General features: G+C 43.9%; 1 protein-coding gene across 6 annotated transcripts in view; it reads right to left on the reverse strand.

The window, feature by feature from the left end:
- Positions 1–20,759, reverse strand: part of BCAR3 (BCAR3 adaptor protein, NSP family member) — a 279,135-nt gene that overhangs the window by 73,529 nt on the left and 184,847 nt on the right. For all 6 annotated transcript variants that reach the window (XM_063625549.1, XM_063625548.1, XM_063625546.1 and 3 more), the window contains one exon: positions 6,990–7,029. In XM_063625549.1, the coding sequence (XP_063481619.1) occupies positions 6,990–7,029 (40 nt within the window). The remainder of the gene's footprint in view (positions 1–6,989; positions 7,030–20,759) is intronic.

Here is a 20,759-nt window from a genome sequence, read left to right on the forward strand (position 1 = left end):
TTGTCAATTACGAATAATGTCACTATAAACATGCATATAGACTTTTATATGGACATGTGTTTTCATAAGGTTTTACTTTTTATAAATGGCCACATTTTCATAGACCTGAAGGATAAGATTCCATTGAATGAGGGAGACTGTCATCCATACCTAGGATGTGGGAACATCCTACCTCAGCATTTTTAATAACTGTAGTAACACCAAACCTCCCAAGAATATTTGCAGAGAATGTTTTTGGGGTGGAGTGGAAGAAGTTGGGTGGGAGCTCCCTTTCGTCCCTCTGCATTTGGGCCCCAGAGCGGGCCAGGGCTGTTTTACATTCACTGCTGGCGGTGTTTGATCTCTGGTCCCACAGGGGATGGCGCTGGCTCTGCCAATGTGCACACTCAGGCAAAAACCTGCAGAGCCAGCCAATCGGCCCATTATTTGGTTCATATAACTTGTTAAAATCTCATGGAATGTACAGTGTGCCATTGTTTTTGTAAGTCCCTTTCATGACTTTGCGAGCTGGCTAATTCAGAGCAGACTGGCCTGCTTTCCTGCTGGAAGAAAAGGCTTCCCTCAAAGACAGCTATTTAATTGTGACCATGGCTGCAGCCATCTTGAGCACAAAAAGGGAGCTGAAGTCACGTCACCCCTTCTCCACTGAGGACTCCGGCAGCCAGGGCACTTATTCTTGGCACTGGAATTTGCATAATGACTCTTTTTAAATATGCTAGGTGACCTAATGTATCCCCAGCCGGCTGCAGGAAATGGCCTTGCTGAGATCTGAGCCTTGAATGGCCTGTAACGTCTATAGACCTAGAAGACCCTTGAGGAAGGAGAATTTTTGGAGCATTGACCCCACAAAGGACAGTTTCCTGAGTTTCTCTGGGGTCACCTGCACTGTGAAGGGAGAAGCTGCAGGGCTCTGTTCCCACTCAGGATAACAGCTGCAGCCTTGTCCTTTCTTCTCCTAACCTGCGCAACACGCTCAGAGACTGTAGGTCATTCTATTACAGCTCACAGTGGGTCTAACAAGAACCCACCAAGGCTGACTACAAAAGAAAGAGGACATGCGTTCACTAGGAATCTAGCCAGGAACAAAAGGCTGCATTCCGTCTCGACACTTCCTCACTGCGGTAGCCTGGAGAGCAGGCCTTTGTCCACAGGCGGGCAAGCGTGCTGTTTACAGCCTGGCCACAAAAAAACACTTGCCTATTCACGGCTAATTTGAAAAACAAAAACAGGCATTCCAATATTTTTTTCTACTTCACCATATTTCTAATGTAACTTTTTTGAGGACAATTTATTTTAAAATGGAAAATGTATAATAAACACTTCTTCTAAAAGAAAAATCACCCAGCCCTGCCCTAGCCAATCACTTCCTCCCTTAAAAAACTACAGCTTAAACCATCCCTAGAAAAGAACTCTTTACTAAAATAACTGTAGGGCTGGTGTGTGAAGAGGCCAAAAAGAATTAGTCTTGGCCCAGCATGGTGGCTCATATCTGTGATCCCAGCACTTTGGGAGGCTGAGGCAGGAGTATCACTTGAGGCCAAGAGTTTGAGACAAGCGTGGGCAACATAGTGAAACCCTGTTTCTACAAAAAATAAAAAAAATTAGTCAAGCATGGTGGTGGTCGTCTGTGGTCCCAGTTACTTGAGGGGGCTGAGGTGGAAGGATTGCTTGAGCCGAGGAGTTCAAAGCTTCAGTGAGCTATGATCCTGCCACTGCACTCCAGCCTGGGCAACAGAGTAAGCCCCTGTCTCAAAAAACAAACAAAACAGCACTAGTCTTGAAGCTAAAAGGAATATAGGTACAAAGGGGAAGGAGAAAATGTAAATTTTTTTTTTTTTTTTTTGAGACGAGTCTTGCTCTGTTGCCCAGGCTAGAGTGCAATGGCCCAATCTCGGCTCACTGCAACCTCCACCTCCTAGGTTCAAGCGATTCTCCTGCCTCAGCCTCCTGAGGCGCCTGCCACCATGCCCAGCTAATTTTTGCATTTTTAGTAGAGTCGGGGCTTCACCATGTTGGTCAGGCTGGTCTCGAACTCCTGACCTCAGGTGATCCACCCACCTTGGCCTCCCAAAGTGCTGGGATTACAGGTGTGAGCCACTGCACCCAGAGGAGATAATATACATTTATATTTAGTGCAGGTTGTGGGGGCAACTTCTGAAGCTTAAAGATGCAGTTCCAGGGGAAAATAAAAGGAAGAGAATGATAAAGAGTGGAAGTGAGCCTAGGCTTCATAGGTTCAAAGGGGGTTACAGAAGTGAACCATAATGGATCACAGAGCAATGCAGGAGTGCTGGGGTAACTTCCACTCTTCTGGGAACACGGTGGTGGCAGTTATGATCCATCATGACCTTAGTCTTCATATCCAAGATACAACATGAAATGGTATCCTGTTCCAATCAATACGGCAATCTCAGGATCAACAGGGATATAGTGCAATTAAGAACTCCTTACCACTGGCTACAAGATTTTCCTCTCCAGCCTATTCTAGGCATGGAGAATCCTAAAAACTTAAGCTAGAAGGAACATCAGCCCACTCCAAGGTTTCTATCGTGGGGACAATGGAACCCAGACAGAGCAGGTGGCAAATCCAGGGTCACATTGTTAATTAGAACAAAAGTGTGGGCTGGGGCGCGGTAGCTCACACCTGTAATCCCAGCACTTTGGGAGACCGAGGTGGGTGGATCACGAGACCATCCTGGAGATGGGAGACCATCCTGGCTAATACGGTGAAACCCCATCTCTACTAAAAATACAAAAAATTAGCCAGCTGTGGTGGCGGACGCCTGTAGTTCCAGCTACTCGGGAGGCTGAGGCAGGAGAATCGCTTGAACCCAAGAGGCGGAGGTTGCAGTGAGCCAAGATTGTGCCACTGTACTCCAGCCTGGGCAACAGAGCAAGACTCCGTCTCAAAACAAAACAAAACAAGAAGAACAGAGTGTGGACCCAGCTCCCTCCCTGGGGTGGGGGGTCTCAGGGGATGTGAATCTCTGTTGGACAGCTATCTGGGAAGGGGAACACATGGAGCTGTTATCATTTATTAACATTTTAGCACTACTATTTTATCAAATGTTCTAAGCAACTACTTGATAGTGATCTAAGAAACTGGACACAGTGTAATTGTGTTTTAATGAAGTAAAAATCTAGCCAAATGCAATGGGGCTGTGAGTAGGTTGAGCAGTATAGAGATAAAATTCTACTTCATAATTTTGCCTAGGGTTATTGGCTCTAAAAGATATTTCCTCCTATTAAAAAAAAAGTTTGGTTTTATCTAGGTAAGGTATGCTAGGTACGCAGAGGAAAATTCCAGAGCTGTACGCCAGGAACCGAAGTCACTAGCTACATGGTAAACAGCAGGAGGAAGGTGGAGCCACTCTGGAGGGTTCGGCTTTCCAACCTGGAAGAAATCTTTCCTTTCAATGCAGTGAAATAGAATCAATTACGTTTGACCACAGAAAAGGACCTCATGCTTAGACAAAAGTTAAAACCAAACTCTCAAGATGATCATGTTCTGAGCTACTGTGGAGGGAAAAATTGTGAGGAGAGAAGGTTAGGAAAAACAGGAAAAAAAAGAAAAGAAAAAAAACAAAATTATCTCCTTTAAGTGCCAGAATTAAAGAGACGGAAACAGTAAGGAATGAGATTCCCCAAATCCCTGGACTACTTTGGATCTGCAATTTATTTTCCTCTCACATCCAAATATCAAATTGAGCCTTTGGGGTCTTGGTGCTGTCAGGAGTCCCAGCAGGAGGTCAGCCTGTTGGACAAGGTAAAAGAGCTGCCAAACAGCCCTGGGGCTTCCCAGCCATGCATATTTTCCTCCATTCCACTTGGGATGAACGACCCGGTAGCTAAGCAACCGAGAAACCGGTCCCCTTTCACCCGGCATGAATGTACTGCAACACAAACGGTGCACGGTGCATGGTGCTAGGAGGACACACATACAAACTGCCAGAGCTGAATGTTAGATTCTTTCTCCACCCAGCTCTCTCCTGCCATGACACTGCAGTCCCCTAGCCCCACCAGCTACGAGGGTCAGCCTCAGTACCTTGTCTCTCCCAGACCCAAGGAGGCAGGAGGCAGTCTCAGACCTCTCTCTTCTATCTGGGCACTGAAACAACCAAGGGAAGATGGTTGGAAAGTCTCCGATGGGGAGGGGAGCAGCATTTTTTTTTTTTTTTTTTTGAGACGGAGTCTCACTCTTGTCGCCCAGGCTGGAGTGCAATGGTGCGACTTAGGCTCACTGCAAGCTCCGCCTCCCAGGTTCAAGCAATTCTCCTGCCTCAGCCTACCGAGTAGCTAGGATTACAGATGCCCACCACCGCACCAGGCTAATTTTTGTATTTTTAGTAGAGACAGGGTTTCACCATGTTGGCCAGGCTGGTCTCGAACTCCTGACCTTGGGTGATCCGCCCGCCTCGGCCTCCCAAAGTGCTGGGATTACAGGTGTGAGCCACCATGCCCCGCAGGGGAGCAGCATTTAAAGACACAGGAGGGAGGGAGACCCGGGGCTGGAGCTCCTGTCAGTATTTGGACGGCTGTCTGTTGGCCACAACTGGGTGCTTCCCCTGCCCAGATGAGACTCAGAATAGGATAAGACTCCCCCCATTCTGGGGTCAAAATGGATTCTAAAATTTGGCTTCTTGATGCTTGTTTTTTCAGCCAATGAATCTGAACCTACAGGAAGGGGCCTTTATGACAGAACATAATTCACATAGAACTACTTTTCTCCAAGCTCAAGAGGCATTAAGTGCACAAGGGGATTGCAGATAAGAAGTTAAGGGGGTCAAACTGCACTTCAGTTTATCTGCAACTCTCTCACCTCCCTTGATTTATCTCCAGCCATGAGGCACCAGCTGGCATCAACTTATGAGGCCTTCCTGGCACTGGACAACCCGGCTCCACAGGGCAACTAAGTGTGAGAAGTGCTACAACAGACCCAAGCCAAGAAGATGGGTCCCTGGGTCCCCTTGGACCTTTACGTCAGAGACCTCTATGAACGTGCTTTCAGAGCCTTCGTGTCCATAGAGGCAAATGAAAATACCCTACATTGGCCCAACACATTCCCAAACCTTCCCTCTAAACCAAGGGTGAAGTGAGAAAGAAAAAGAAAAAAGTGATGCATTCAGGAAGGATACAGACACATCATTTATAAGGCTCTGACTAGATTCAGATCAAGTTAGGAGGAAAGGGTACCCTTTGGAATACCTCAACAAGTTCTTGAAAAGGAGAACCCTCTGAACCTCAAAGAGCAGTTCCATCACATCTCACTGCCAGGAGAAGGCAAAGAGAGCCCAGATAAACAGAAGCCACCGACAACTCCAATATCTCTTCTTTGTCAATACCAATCAACTCACAATGATTGATATTCATAAATGGGATGCAATAGCTTGGATAATACCTAAATAGGCCACTCCAAAATCCTCTATATTTAGCTTGAGAATGCACCACCAAATTACCTTAAAAGGGGTTTAGACTTTTGTAAAAGAAAAGACTGAGGTATTACAGTAAGAAGAAGGGAGTATACTTGCTGAGCACAGCCAGACTGGCCCGTGGTAGGAGATAGCCTATTTCTGAAACAAGGCATGGAGTGATTTTTAAAGGGCTATTGTTACACACTGCAGAATTCTAGAGTGCATTTTTTGTTAAGTCAAATCACAGTCTATGCAAATAGCATCCTCTAATACTTTGCAATGCACAACCTGCACAAAACATGTGACGCATCTGGGAGGGACACAGATACACTATTTATCAAGCTCTGGCCAGATTCTGGTGTGGTAGCCCTGCGGGTTTAGGATTACACATTTTCTCCCATGAAAACACTGCTCAGTTGTCATTCAGGTATAAGTGACGGGAAAAAAGAATATCCACATCCATTCCAACAAACTTCACTACGACCACCCCAAGTGGCCAAGTGGTTCTACTGGAGCTTCCTCCTCTTCCGTCCATCCTCCGGTCTTTTAAAGAGGAAGGAAATGGCAGAACTCTGGGGGAAGGCAGGGGTACACACAAAAGCGATAGGCCTACATACTCTGAAACTAGGATGCTGCCCTTGGGATAGTGAAGATGGAATGAGACTCCTGATTCTAAACTCTAACTCTTGCCACGATTTCTCCCAAAAAATAAGTATGTTGTTGTAAATCCAAGAAACCAAATGTGAGAATCAGACTTCTTTCTTCTGTAGGAGGTGACAGAATACAGTTTCAAAAATAAAAGAAAATAAAGCAAAAAGGAACACCAGAAAATGAGGAGGCAGAGGGAAGAAGTGAAAAGCATCTTTTCTTCCTGCTCAGAAAAAATACATTATTTAGAAGGGTTGAATATTTAGAAGCATTGACTGCCAGTCCCGCTGGAAAGTAACTAAGTACCTAATATTACTACTTGGCCCCAGATTAGCCCTGAATAAGAGGGTGGCTGTTGGAATGGAAAAGATGGCTCATAAAATCTCGGGGAGCCTTCAGTCCTCCACTGAAGGTAAATACGGGTCCACAATTCCTCATCTACATTCTAAAATCCAAAAAACTCTGAACACTAATATTAAAAAAACCTCACTTGGCAGCAAACTCATTTGGTGGCAAAATGTGACCTGAACTACATAAAATCATTTGTCATCTATTTATCCCTCTTAGTGTGAATATTCTTACATGTAACTCTGAAAATAAGGAGTGTGATTATGGAGTGCTGACCCCAAACGTCTCTATTACTATATGTACCAGATTACCTTTCTGGGGAAAAAAAAAAAAAAAAAAACCTCTGAGTTTTAAAACACATCTGGCTCTAAGGCCAGATAAGGGTACCTGTAATAGGATGACGTGAGACCCCTACAAAATTTACCAAAGGCCTAAGGGAGTCAAATTTCCTCCCTGTTGTTTTGGAGAGTCTAATCAGCTTTTTACACAAACCAGGCTGCAGCATTATTTAGCAACTTTGTGTTCCAAATGGGAAATCTACTACCCAGGGTCACGGCTACATGTTTAATTCTGATTTCCTACCTTCACATATTCCACAGTTGGGTCCAGAAGATGTGGATCCCTGAAAAGAGAAAATATAAATATGAGAATGGTTGGGAATGATGCATTCTTACATTGAGTATAATGTGTCCAACATTATTTCACCCTATTCATTAAGTTACTAAGCTGGGCCCCATCTCCCAGACAGTATTCACAAAAGGGTGTGTGTGGTGGGGTGGGAGATACCACCATGACCTCAGTCCAGAAGCTCCCACATGCTTTCCTGTCAAATTCAGGCCCAGAATGTTAGAGTATTTATATGTGGTAATTCTAGATTTACTTGAGCATAGAAAGTGAAAGTCTGAAGCAAAGAGCTCAGGGGAGGGCAGAGGTGAGAGGCAGGCAGGACTGGGTACGGGAACGTGTGGCACTTTCGGTCACTGGTGGTGTCTGGGTTAATCCCCAAAACATCCCCACCAGTAACTGTGTCATGCCCACATTGACAGTAAGAAGAGAGAGGCTTAGGTGGGTGGAGGGGCTGCCCCAGGTTGCCCAGTGCCTGGGTGATGGAGGGAATGGAGTCTTCTCTTCTCATCGCTGGCTGTCACCCACCTACTCCTGGTGAAAACCTCAGCAATTCATCCTACTGTTCTGTGTGCCCAGGGTTTTTATTCCTCCATATGGGCCAGGTGCAGTGGCTCACGCCTGTAATCCCAGCACTTTGGGAGGCCAAGGCAGGTGGATCAAGGCAGGTGGGGAGTTCGAGACCAACCTGACCAGCATGGAGAAACCCCGTCTCTACTAAAAATACAAAATTAGTCGGGCGTGGTGGCGCATGCCTATAATCCCAGCTACTAGGGAGGCTGAGGCAGGAGAATTGCTTGAACCTAGGAGGCAGAGGTTGCGGTGAGCCGAGATCGCACCATTGCACTCCGGCCTGGGCAACAAGAGTGAAACTCCACCTCAAAAAAAAAAAAAAAAAGAGGCCAGGCGTGGTGGCTCATGCTTGTAATCCCAGCATTTTGGGGGGCTGAGGCAGGCGGATCACTTGAGGTCAGGAGTTGGAGACAAGCATGACCAAAATGGTGAAACTCTCCCTCTACTAAAAAAACAAAACAAAACAAAACAAAAACAAAAAAACAATAGCCGGGCGTGGTGGTGGGCGCTTGTAGTCCCAGCTACTTGGGAGGCTGAGGCAGCTGAATTGCTTGAACCCAGGAGGCGGAGGTTGCAGTGAGCCAAGATCACGCCATCACATTCCAGTCTGGGTGACAGAGCGAGACTCTGTCCCAAAAAAAAAGAAATTTTTTAAAAAAGTCAAATATACAGAGAGAGAATAAAACAGTGGTTATGGGGATGGGGGCAGAAGGCAGAGGAAATGGGGAGATGCAGGTCAAAGGATAAAAAGCAGCAGATACATAGGATGAACAAGCCTGGAGCTCTAATGGACAACATGAGGACTGTAGGTAATACAATCGTACTGTATATGGGATTCATGCTGAGTAGATTTCAGTTGATCTTGCCACAAAAACAAAAAAGTGGATAACTATGTGAGATGATAAATATGTTAATTTGCTTCAACTATAGCAACCTTTTAAATATTACATGTATTCCATAGCATCATGTTGTATATCTTGGATACATACTGAGGACTAAGCTCAGATTTTTTTATCTTGCCCAAATTCCTATCTAAGAGGTCTGGAGAGTCATGCCCTACAAACCATAAATTCTCATCAGATAGGTTTTATTTAACCCTATATATCCTGACTTACTTTCCAATCTGATTCTGGCATAACATGTGACAAAGAAGAAAGTCAAAATATTTTACCCCAAAACATGTTTCTTTGCCATATCTTGAAATGGCCCTGCAAAGCTGTCCTTTGTGGGGGAAAATTTGCATCTGTAAAGAATCTCTAGTAACATAGCTAGATCTTTTTCTTCCAGGCCCTCCCAATCCTAAAGAAATTAACTAAAAGTCTAGCACCTTTTAAAGACTGGAATAGGAAACATTTGTCATTTGTTGTCTCTAAGGACAGCCACTATAAGACTTCAAAGGAACCCTGGTCTCCACAATCCTTTATCTTAACTTGAACATTTCCTTTCTATCAATCCCCAGTCTTTAGACAAACTCAACCAATTGTCAACCAGAAAATGTTTAAATTCACCTACAGCCTGGAAGCCCCTGCTTTGAGTTGTCCCGCCTTTCTGGACCAAATCAATGTATTTCTTAAAAGTATTTGATTGATGGATGGCTCATGCCTCCCTAAAATGTATAAAACCAAGCTGTGCCCCCAACCACCAGGGGCACATTCTTTCAAGACCTCCTGAGGGCTGTGTCACAGGCCATGGTCACTCATATTTGGCTCAGAATAAATCTCTTCAAATATTTTACAGAGTTTGACTCTTTTCATTGACAATAATTTGATACCCAAACACATGGGGCCTCAGAGAAGACTCAGGACCCTGAAGGAGTTGCCCAAAACTGGAGCTAAGGTACCAGCTGGGGCCCATTGAAGCCTCACCCAGTTTGAGCTTCTCCTCTGGTGGAACTGGTAAGTCCTCCTGAGCTCCGGACCTCCCATTTTGGTTGATGGTCCTTAATTTATTCTTGAGCTGATTTTTCTCCTAGGAAGTTGTTTAAGAATCCTAATTCTAGTTCGAAGGTACATTTGAAAGGATCTCCTCTATTGCTTTTTCTCTCAGAATCCATCTCAATTTGGCTTGACTGCGCGCATTTGTGTGAGAAACTGAACTGTTGTTTTCGTAGGTAAAGAGAGACTGAGTCTTTTCAGCTCTGAAGAGAAATGGCATTTGCTCCTCCCAGCCAAAAGGCGCCCATGGGTGACTGGGGGCCTTGTGGGAGTGCCTAGGGGGTTGACACCCCCCCAACACGCAGCAACCTTGCAGGGAAATCCTCAGTGCAAATTAATTTTTAAAATGGCTCGTCCAGGACACATATCCATCCACCACACAAAAACCCTAGGCCAGAGCTCAGTTCCTCCTTTCAAGTAAAAAAAAGAAAAAAAAAAATGTGGGAAAGAAATACTCTAAAAATAAGGAGAAAATAAGGAGAATGATCCCCTTTCAAGTACTCCGTAGGTTTTATGGCACCTCTACTTGCCAGAGTTTATGTAAAATAGAATATGGTCTTTGTGCACATTTACATTAAGGAAAAAGAACCCTAAGGTCGACCTGCAAACTATAGAGTTCCTAAATTCTCTTTTTCTGTTTTCCTTTTTGCCTACTTTAAATCTGCTGTTACTTTTCCACTGAGATAAAAACCACTGTTTGGGGCCGGGCGCGGTGGCTCACGCCTGTAATCCCAGCACTTTGGGAGGCCGAAGCGGGTGGATCATGAGGTCAGGAGATCGAGACCACGGTGAAACCCCGTCTCTACCAAAAATACAAAAAATTAGCCGGGCGTGGTGGCGGGCGCCCGTAGTCCCAGCTACTCGGAGAGGCTGAGGCAGGAGAATGGCATGAACCCGGGAGGCGGAGGTTGCAGTGAGCCGAGATCGCGCCACTGCACTCCAGCCTGGGCGACAGAGTAAGACTCCGTCTCAAAAAAAAAAAAAAAAAAAAAAAAAAACACTGTTTGGATCTAACTTTTTTTTTTTTTTTTTTGCAAGCCAACGAATTTATACTTATTTCATGGCTAAAGTACTAAAGTAAAGCTACAGGATCTCTCTGTGTGTGTGTGTGTGTGTGTGTGTGTGTATATCTATGTATATTTAAAAGGCCATTATAAATTATATATGCATTTTATGATATGCATATATTATATATTAGATATACATTATATATATATAATTTTATAATATTTGTTTAATTGGCAGCTAAATTTATTTTAATTTCCCTCTAGCACACCAAACTTTTTCTCCCTGTAGCTTATAATGTAAATTTTGCTATCGGATCTTCACCTAAGTTCTTTCCTTTAATATGAAAATTTGGGACTATTTAGCTGAGAACTGCCTAGAGTGATGCAACATGTTACCAAGAATTTTTAACTAGAAAAAAGGAAAAAGGAAGTCTTTATGAATCTATAAAATGTATTTCGATCAGCATGCCTAAATACCTCTATATATTTATACATTGTGTAAACAATGTTTCACTACTAAAAATATATAAAGAGCTCTTGTTAATTGGCTTAAAAAAATACAAAAGCGCTTAATCAGATACTTAAAAGACTAGTCAAATGCTTTTAGACATAACCCTATAAGGTTTGAATTAGACAAAGATATTTTACCTTTAATGAGAACATTAAAAATAAAATGTTTTCCTGTAATTCTTAAATTGGAAATTACCCAGATACCCGTGACTTAAGTAAAATCTTTAATAAATAAGGTGGCTTTAAAATTATTGGTAGGCTGGGCACGGTGGCTCACGTCTGTAATCCCAGCACTTTGGGAGGCTGGGACATGTGGATCACCTGAGGTCGGGAGTTCAAGACCAGCCCGACAAACATGGAGAAACCCCGTCTCTACTAAAAATACAAAATTAGCCTGGCATGGTGGTGCATGCCTGTAATCCCAGCTACTCAGGAGGGCGAGGCAGGAGAATCACTTAAATCTGGGAGGCAGAGGTTGCAGCGAGCTGAGATGGTGCCATTGCACTCCAGCCTGGGCAACAAGAGCAAAACTCCGTCTCAAAAAAAAAAAAAAATTATTGGTAAAACACTAGCAATGTTTATCCCTGCAGAATACTATAACATTTGCCATGAGAGTTATCAACTATAAAACCCAGCCCAAGAGAGAATAATCTTTGTTTGCGTATACCTATGAAATATTGTTGGCTTAATGAAAATAACTAAATGCTGAGTTATTGGTATAAATACCCTTAAAATTAAGCATAAGTTTTATTACTTAAGTAAATACCTGAAATTCACAGCTATAAAATAGTTAACAGGAAAATAACTTTAAATATTAGCTATCACAGTTTTTGTTAATAGTCTAGGTAAACTATTACATTAATCAGGTAAATGTAATGGAATAAATGCTTATAAACTTGTTATAATTTAGGATCTAAGGTTATTATTTGATATTAAGTATCTGGGTAATTTCTGATTTAAGAATTACAGGAAAACACTTTCTTATGTTATTAATGTTCTTATTAAAGGTAAAATATCTTTGTCTAACTCAAACCTCATAGGGTTATGTCTAAAACAAGGTAAAGCAATCAGGAAATAAGAGATGAAAAGAAAGCTAAAGATATAAAGAGGTATTTTTGGTAAAGAAGGTAAAAAGGACAGTAATTTTATAAGAAAGATTCTTGTGTGGTAAATTTTTGCTCTAAACATGGGTGCCCCTCCCACAGAATCATAGGACTGTTTAAGAAGCCTAGGCTGGGCGCGGTGGCTCAAGCCTGTCATCCCAGCACTTTGGGAGGCTGAGGCGGGCGGATCACGAGGTCAGGAGATCGAGACCATCCTGGCTAACACGGTGAAACCCCGTCTCTACTAAAAATACAAAAAAAAAAAAAAAAATTAGCCGGGCGTGGTGGCGGGCGCCTGTAGTCCCAGCTACTCGGAGAGGCTGAGGTAGGAGAATGGCGTGAACCCGGGAGGCGGAGCTTGCAGTGAGCCGAGATCACGCCACTGCACTCCAGCCTCGGGGACAGAGCAAGACTCTGTCTCAAAAAAAAAAGAAGCCTAATCAAATTTGCTGTCTTAGAGATGCAACTCCTTGCTGGGAACCCAAACCCTTTTCACCAGAAAAGGTAAGATGGTCTGGGGGTAAAAAAGTGTTCCTGAGACCAGAACATAAAAAACATACAGGTTAACAGAATTATAAAATTTAAGATGTTTAAACAAGCTTTATTTAAATTAAAGCCAAATAAAATTTACAAATCAGCTCCTCAGTTGCACTAGTGGCTAGCAGCTAGCATGACCCAATTATAGAATATTTCCAACATTGCAAAAAGTTCTATGGGGCAGTGATATTCTAGAGAAAACACATCTTCTAAATATAAGGACACTCTGCTTCCAAAGAGACCCTCACTTTGCTGCTCTTGGTTATGACTTAGTAACTAAAGTACCAAAGGAGATTTGAAGTGCTCTCACGCATAAGGTAGCCCCAAACAATGGCATCAGAGACCAGCAGTATGATGAAGTTCCTATGTATTGTTTTCTTGAAATACATTTTTTTTGTCTCGCTCTTGTCACCCAGGCTGGAGTGCAATGGCGTGATCTTGGCTCACTGCAACCTCTGCCTCCTGGGTTCAAGCGATTCTCCTGACTTAGCCTCCTGAATAGCTGGGATCACAGGCATGCACCACCACACCTGGCTAATTTTTGTATTTTTAGTAGAGATGGGGATTTCACCATGTTGGCCAGGCTGGTCTTAAACTCCTGACCTCAACTGATCCGCCCACCTCGGCCTCCCAAAGTGCTGGGATTACAGGTGTGAGCCACCACGCCTGGGTCCATCTTTTCTTTTTCACTTAAAATTCTGAAATATTTGGGTGCCAGTGGACTATCTCTACATAAGAAAAGTAACATAGGTCATTCAAACACAACATAGCGTTGGATGAATGACTCAAATTAGGGAAAATTTTATTAAAGCCATCCAAAGCCATTCCCTTGAAATGTCTGCGATAAAAGCATGGCTTATGAGGTGAGGGTTTTAGTTCTGCTTTAGTGAGAGGCATAATGGGATGGAGGAGAGAGGTGCTATGTGTAGAGGTAAATGGTTTGATCTTGATCTCTCTCCAAAAGCTACTCTTGGTAAATGGAAATTACGCATTAAAAATGAAAAGGGATGTTCTTTAATGAGGTTTGACTGAAATAGAGACCCAAAAGGAGACTCTTTAAAAACTAAGGTCTTAAATGAAAGGGATTAGGATAATTGAGAAAAAGAAAGAATAAAATAGAGAATTTTTCGTTAACTGGCTAAAGAGGTTTGAGGTTTGTCTTCCCAGCTTTCTCTCCTACAATCTCTAACATTAACTATCATCAGTCAGTGCTTGCTTATATTTCCTCCTACTTGTGATTAAACCGTCCTAATTCATAACAGTACTTCAGTGTCCTGACAGCAAAACTGAGGACCAGCTATTTGCAAACCCCAAGTTACCTGAGGAGCCTCATTTTCCTCTTCTCTCTGAGGCCCGCCATCACTCCAGCCAAGACTGTCTCTCCCAGCCAGTGAGTCTTGGTCCAACCTCCTCCAGGAAGCCCTCACTGGGGCACCTTCCCTCAGCCTGGCTCCTGGCTGCAGCCTCCCTGGTCTGCACCACTCCTGCAGGTTGCCTTATGTCATTAGCTGTCATTCCCCCGCTTGGACCTAACTTCCACAGTGAGACTGACTGCTCTCACTGACTGTTCCCTGCTTTAGAGGGCAGGGAACTCTTCTTGAACATCAGCTCCAGCTTCAAGGAACAAGAAAGGAAAAATTAAGAAGCATAAGAAAACTCTAGTAACTAGGATAAGAAGACTGAGAACAAGGAGAGCCAACTGCTGAGAGCAAAGGGCCCTGGGCTAAGGGAAGACACAGATTGCTCAGCAACTCCTGGTTTCCTTCTCTTCTGCCAAGAGAAGTGTGTATGGTGGAGGGCCAAACAAGAGCACAGGGGAGTTCACCCAGGGTGGGTTGGGGGAAATCTTGGGTGCCTGGGTCTGCGCAGACAAGCAAGGCTACGGGGACAGCACAGGACACCTTGTCTTGAGGTGGTCCCATCTTTGTGTGGGGACATTGCTAACTGCAGCCAGTGCTGCCCCAGAAACCACTCACACACGGCACCTGGCTTGGCCAACTCTGGTTATCCACCTCTTTCCCAAGAGTTTGAGGTTTAGCCAAAGAGAACTAGCTTAGGAAGTGTGGTGAGTTTTCACATATGCCTCTCTAGAGAAATGGAAAAATGATTGTTTCAGCTTTCAAAAGGTGAAAGGAAATAAATAAATAAAAATAAAAATCATGTAGCTGGAAAAAAAAAGACAAAAGGAAAAGGGTTTTACAAATAAATCTGGTAAAAACAGCAGGTCCTAGGCAAAATTTAACCAGAATGACTTGTTGAGTACCTAAAAAAAAGAGTTACAGTCACAAATCTGACTATATTGCCTTTTGTGATATGATGAATAGACCGGCAGATCTAATGAAGGCTATAATTAAATCATATCTGGATTTCAACAAGGAAGTTGAGGAAGTCATGACATTGCTACGACCAAACAATTTATAAGACCCCAAGTTATCTAGTATTCCATAAGGTAGATTTGTTTGAACTCAACAGCCAGCACCCTACCCACTTTACCCGCAACCAGAAAAAAAGCCCAACAACAAACCACTGATTATCTAGAAAGGTCCTTATAAGTGGACAGAAGTGTTCCACCCAAGCCCCCATTCCATTCACACTATTATGATCCCTTAAACGAGAACTTTGATGGCACAGTGATCAAATTCATTAATCAAGAAAAAAAGAAAAAGCAGCAGCCTAGGAGGGTGCGATGGCTCACATCTGTAATCCCAACACTTTGGGAGGCTGAGGCAGGCAGATCACCTGAGGTCACGAGTTCGAGACCAGCCTGGCCAACATGGTGAAACCTTGTCTCTACTAAAAATACAAAAATTAGCTGGGCATGGTGGCAGGCACCTGTAATCCCAGCTATTTGGAAGCCTGAGGCAGGAGAATGACTTGAGCCCAGGTGGCGGAGGTTGCAGTGAGTCGAAATTATGCCACTGTACACCAACCTGAGCAACAGAGTGAGACTCTGTCTCAAAAAAGAAAACCAGAAGCGCTAGTTCATGTAACAGTCACTCCAGCTGAGTGATAATGAACACAGGCTATAAAGCCAGACTACCTAGTTTCAAATACTGCCTCTATCACTTACTACTGTGTGAATCTCAACACAGTTCACCATGTGACCACAACCTCTCTATGCCTCAGTTTTGTCATCTATAAAATGGGAATAATAGTACTTGTATCATAAGATAGTTGTGGAGACAGAGCAAAGGTGAAATTTATCAAAATACTTAAAACAGCACCTGGCATTAGTAAGTAATATGTGGGCATATATTAAGTGTTATAAGTGTGACCTGTGTATTAAATCACATTAATAAGGTCTTCCCCTCCCCCCAAAAAATTAGGTGATGGGCAAAACCTAACCCAATGAATTTGAACTTCTAACTTAAAAATTCCACTTGTGCAAGTAGAAGATGGGAAGGATGTGAAATCTGATTGGCCAAGTTTAATTGTGAAATAGCAGGATACAGTTATCAAAGATGCCAGTGGGATGTTAGGCTACATTGACAGAAGATTAAAAACCAGAATGAAAGGAGGTAGGAGCCATTTGTCAGAGCACATCTGGAATATTCACTTATACCCTAAAAGTAAATAAAACAGGAATAAATGGAACACTGGCTCCCCAGGACAGGTCCAGAAAACCAGCAACCAGGTAGAGAGAGAAGGTACTGAAGCCACATAACATGGGAAGAACCAAAAGGAAGAGGAACATTTAGCCTGGGTGAGAGTGGGCTTGGGGAGAAGGTAGACACAGGCTGATTGTCAGTAACAGCTTAGGACTTCTGTATGGAAGAAAGAGCAAATATTCCATTTAGGCGCAGCCAGAGGGACCTACGGGGAGCAAGATTTTCACCTCACTTAAGGAAGTACTTTCCAACAACTACACCATCTGAAAATGGGATGAACTGCCTTCCAAGATGGGTGTGAAGGTCCACGGTCATCTGGCAGATGGGAAGCTGGATGGCCCTCTGTCCAGACTGTTGGAAAAAGCTAGCATGTGAGAGCAGAGACTGTATTTGTCTTAGGAAACAAGAAAACATTTATTGAGCATTTACTTTGTGCTAGTGATTTACATAAATTAGAAGATTTAATTTTTATAATCCTGTGAAGAAAGTGGTACTATCCTCAACTTACAGACCACGAAACAGAGGAGACTCAGCTAGGAAGAGGAGTCTGACATTTGAACCAGATGTGGACTACATTAGACTGTCTGTCCTGGTACAGTGCCAGCAAGTTAGAGGCTCTCAGGAGCAATGGTTAAAGAAGTCGATTAGATGTGCAGTTGACCATTCAACACTGAGGCTACAAAAAGGCACAGAGAAGTTGCCAGGTAACTCTCCCACTCTGGCCTTACCCCTACCCTAGACCTCCTTCCCCGCCCCCTTTTATAAAAGGGAAGCCAAGAGAAGTGGCATCACATTTAGGATGCCTCCCAAGCCTATGTCAGCACTGATCTCATCAGGCCTATGGAAGCATCCGCACCGGGTCCCCCATGTCAACATATTAGCCCATGCGGCCACACACAGACAAACCAGCGGTGCTATCTGGCAGTGAGGCCAAACAAAGTCAGGCAAACTACCCAGAGAACTTCTGAGGGGGTATTTGGCACTTTCCATGAAATTATTCTGTTTTTCTTCATCTAAAACGCCTTCAGAGCAGAGAAAAGGATAAGACTAAAGTTCCCTCTTAGCGCTGCCCCCAGGTGAACCCGGCAAGGCCTGCTCCGGGAGCCTTGTTCACTCGGTTCTGAGAGCAAACAGGAGTTCAAGTGTTCTCAGATTCTAGTTTCAGGGCTCCAAGGGGTCCTGGATCTGCTTATTCTCCTCATCCTATTTAGAGAAGCAAGGGAAGGAATATAAGGACAGTATCATAAAACCAAGTTAATGCATTGCAAATCCAAAAGCTTTAAAAAATCTGAACCAAATTAAAATTATATTTAAATGCAGAAATGCTGTGTCTCCTTTCCCAGCCAGCCACCCAATCGCTGCTAACCAGAAAGAAGATATTCTCCACACCCAGACACCCTTTCCAGGGAGCTAGAAAACATCACAGTTGGCCCTATAGCCCGAGCCTCTAATTGGAAATAGAATATCCAATTATTTACACAAGACTGTACAGCAAACAGTTCCTGCACCACAGATTTCTATTCTCCAAGACAGATCACTAGAAAACAGAGAAACTTGGCAATATAAATGAAAAGGGTTTTTTTAATAACTTTTTTTGGCTTATGCCAATTATGAGTCCTCACCCTGTGATTCCATGGTGGGTGCACCTCTACTTGCAACGGAGGGTCTGGCAGGCACCTTGGCCACTCCTGGCAGACACGCTGCCCCACTGTGAATGGCCAACGGGGAAGCCAGCAGGGTGAAACTGGACTCCGTCATTATTTTGCTTTTAAGCTTATGAAGTTTTAAATAACATCACTGTGTCTACTCTGGTTAAATCATTCTTTCCAGCGTCCCACTTTTTAAAGTTCAAACTTTAGAAATGTTTAGTTGAGTCACAGAAATGATATTCTTACTATTTTAGTTTGTTTCTCATTAGTAACCAGATTGACAATTTCCTCCCTCTGAAAGGACACTTTATCTGTAAGTGTTCGTTATTTTGAATTAAGAGGTCCTATTCTTAAGCAAAATTTCACTAGTACAGACCTTCTTTTCTGAGTAGTTGAAATACAGATAGGGAAGGAAGGTTACTTGTCAGTCTTAAGTTATAGAATGTTTTAAGTGAATGACTGTTTACTTCTTTAATTATAGAATAAGTTAATGGCTAAAAGTATTGCCAAACAAATGTTTTTAGATATAACAAAATGGAATTCTTTGCAATACTGTCAATATTTCATGCAATGGAGGAATGTGAAAAGCTAGCACCAACTATTGCAGACTGAGTAGGATAAAGGCTCCCTTTAAGCTCCACGCACACTAGCAATCTGTAGAGATGGCACACCTCCTCTGTGCATGTGGCATGGTGTCTGTATTCCAGTTCACTGTATTGTATATTGTTTTATATATGCTCTTTCCCTCTACAGGGTGAGCTTTCCAACAGTCGTAACATGTCTACTTCACACCCAGTCATCTCCCATAGTTCTTGTATTCAGCCCACAAACATCATCAAGCATCTATAATATGCCATGCACTAGGCTAGACAATGGAAACACAGGAACCAAACACAAAGCCCCTGACTCCAGAGAGGTTACAGGACAGGGCAGAAGACAGCTTAACAGACCCAACACAGCTCAGGTTGGCGAGAAGGTGCCAGGGGGTGGGAAACACTGTGGAGGGGCCTCCAGGCAGCATCTGAGCTAGGTTTGGAGCACCCAGTGGGGACTTGTTTCGGTGAAGAAGCCCCACATGGTGTCGGTGGTGATGAGAAATGCTCCAGGCAACAGGAGAAACATGTGCAAAGATATAGGGACACAAGGCAACATGGTACACTTGGGGGACTGCAAGCTGTTCAGGAGTCAATGCCACCTGAGCGCAGGCCACCATCATCTCCCGCTGGACACCTGCAATACCTTCTGCGTCTCGCCAGCTCCACAATTTGCTCTCCACCCAGAGACACGATGGTCCTTACTCAGGCTGCTCCCACCTCATCAGAACAAAACCCTCGAGTCCTCACCATGCCCTATGAGCCTGGTTGGCGTGACCCCAGCCACCAGTCCAACTTCATGGTGGCAGGCAGAATTCCTAAGACAGCCCCCCCAAATTCCTATCCCCTCGCTACTCAGCCAAAAATTAGTCTGGTGTTTAGATTAGTGCTGCTGCACAGGGATTTTGTAGATGGAATTAAGGGCTGAAGTCAGTTGATGTTACGAGACAGTGATCACCCAGGTGGGCCTGACACAAAGTGTGAGGGGGATCTGGTGTGAGGGGGATCTGATGTGAGGGATCCTGCTGCTGGTGCAGTGTTATGAGAGGGCCTGGGAGAAGGCCTATGGCACAGAACTGCAAGTGGTTTCCAGGAGATGGGAGCTGCCCTCACCACCAACAGCCAGGAAACAGAGACTTCAGTCCTACAACCGCAAGGAACTGAATTCTGCCAATAACCTGAATGAGTGTGGGAGCAGATTCTTCCCCAGAGCTGACATCCTAAGTGGGACACCCTGAACCTGAGACCTCAGCTGAACTAAGCCAGACTTCTGACCTACAGAAACCGTGAGGTAATGAATGGGTATGAAGTCGCCATGTTTTTGTTACACAGCAAAAGAAAATGAACATGCTCATTGTCTATTCCACTCTTCCATCTCAGTCACATACTGACTTTTTCTTCCTGTTGCTCAGACATGCCAAGCCTGCCTCTGCTTCAGTGCCTTGGTACTGACTACTCTTTTGCCCAGAATATTCATCCCCAGATACTCAGGGGCTCGCTCCCTCCCACCATTCAGGTCTCTGTTCACACACCACCTCCTCCGAGAGACCTTCCTTACCTAGCCTATTTAGATTTGCCCCACCACTCCCCTCTATCTGCTAATCTGGCTTTATTTTTTCCATCATACCTTATATTATAGTAAATGTCTGTTTGCTCAGGGTCTATCTTTCCCCTGGAATACAACCCTCCAAGGGTGGGGCTTTGTCCAGTTTACTCACCTTGGTACCCCCAGTGCTTTGCACATGGCAGTTGCCCAGTGAGCATTTGCTGGATTCTTGAGTAAGAGAACAATAAACCTAAGCCCAGTGTTCGGGGCAGCAGCAGGAACAGTAAGGGGCTGGGAGCTGAGGCTGGAGAGGAGGCAGGGCCAGGTCACAAGGGGCTTGGATGCCACACAAACATGCTTAGACTTTATCATAATAGCAATGAGATTTATTGAAGGATCTTAAGCTGGAAAATAACCAGAGATTTGTGTTTTTGAAAAGTCCCCCTGCAACAGCATGGAAATCCAATTAGCTGGAGGGCAAAATAGACTCAGAAAGCCCAAAGAAGAGGACGTTGGCATCATCTGGATGAGAGATGATGACAAGACTTGAACTAGAGTGTGGGAGGTGGGGGGATGGTGTACAGATTTAAGAAATTTTTCCAAGAATAGATAGATCTTGATAAATGACTGGCTTTGGTGAGTGAAAGGGAAGAGAGAGGAAAGAACAC

The sequence above is a fragment of the Symphalangus syndactylus genome, chromosome 12 (assembly GCF_028878055.3).
Source record: "Symphalangus syndactylus isolate Jambi chromosome 12, NHGRI_mSymSyn1-v2.1_pri, whole genome shotgun sequence".
NCBI lineage: Eukaryota > Metazoa > Chordata > Mammalia > Primates > Hylobatidae > Symphalangus > Symphalangus syndactylus.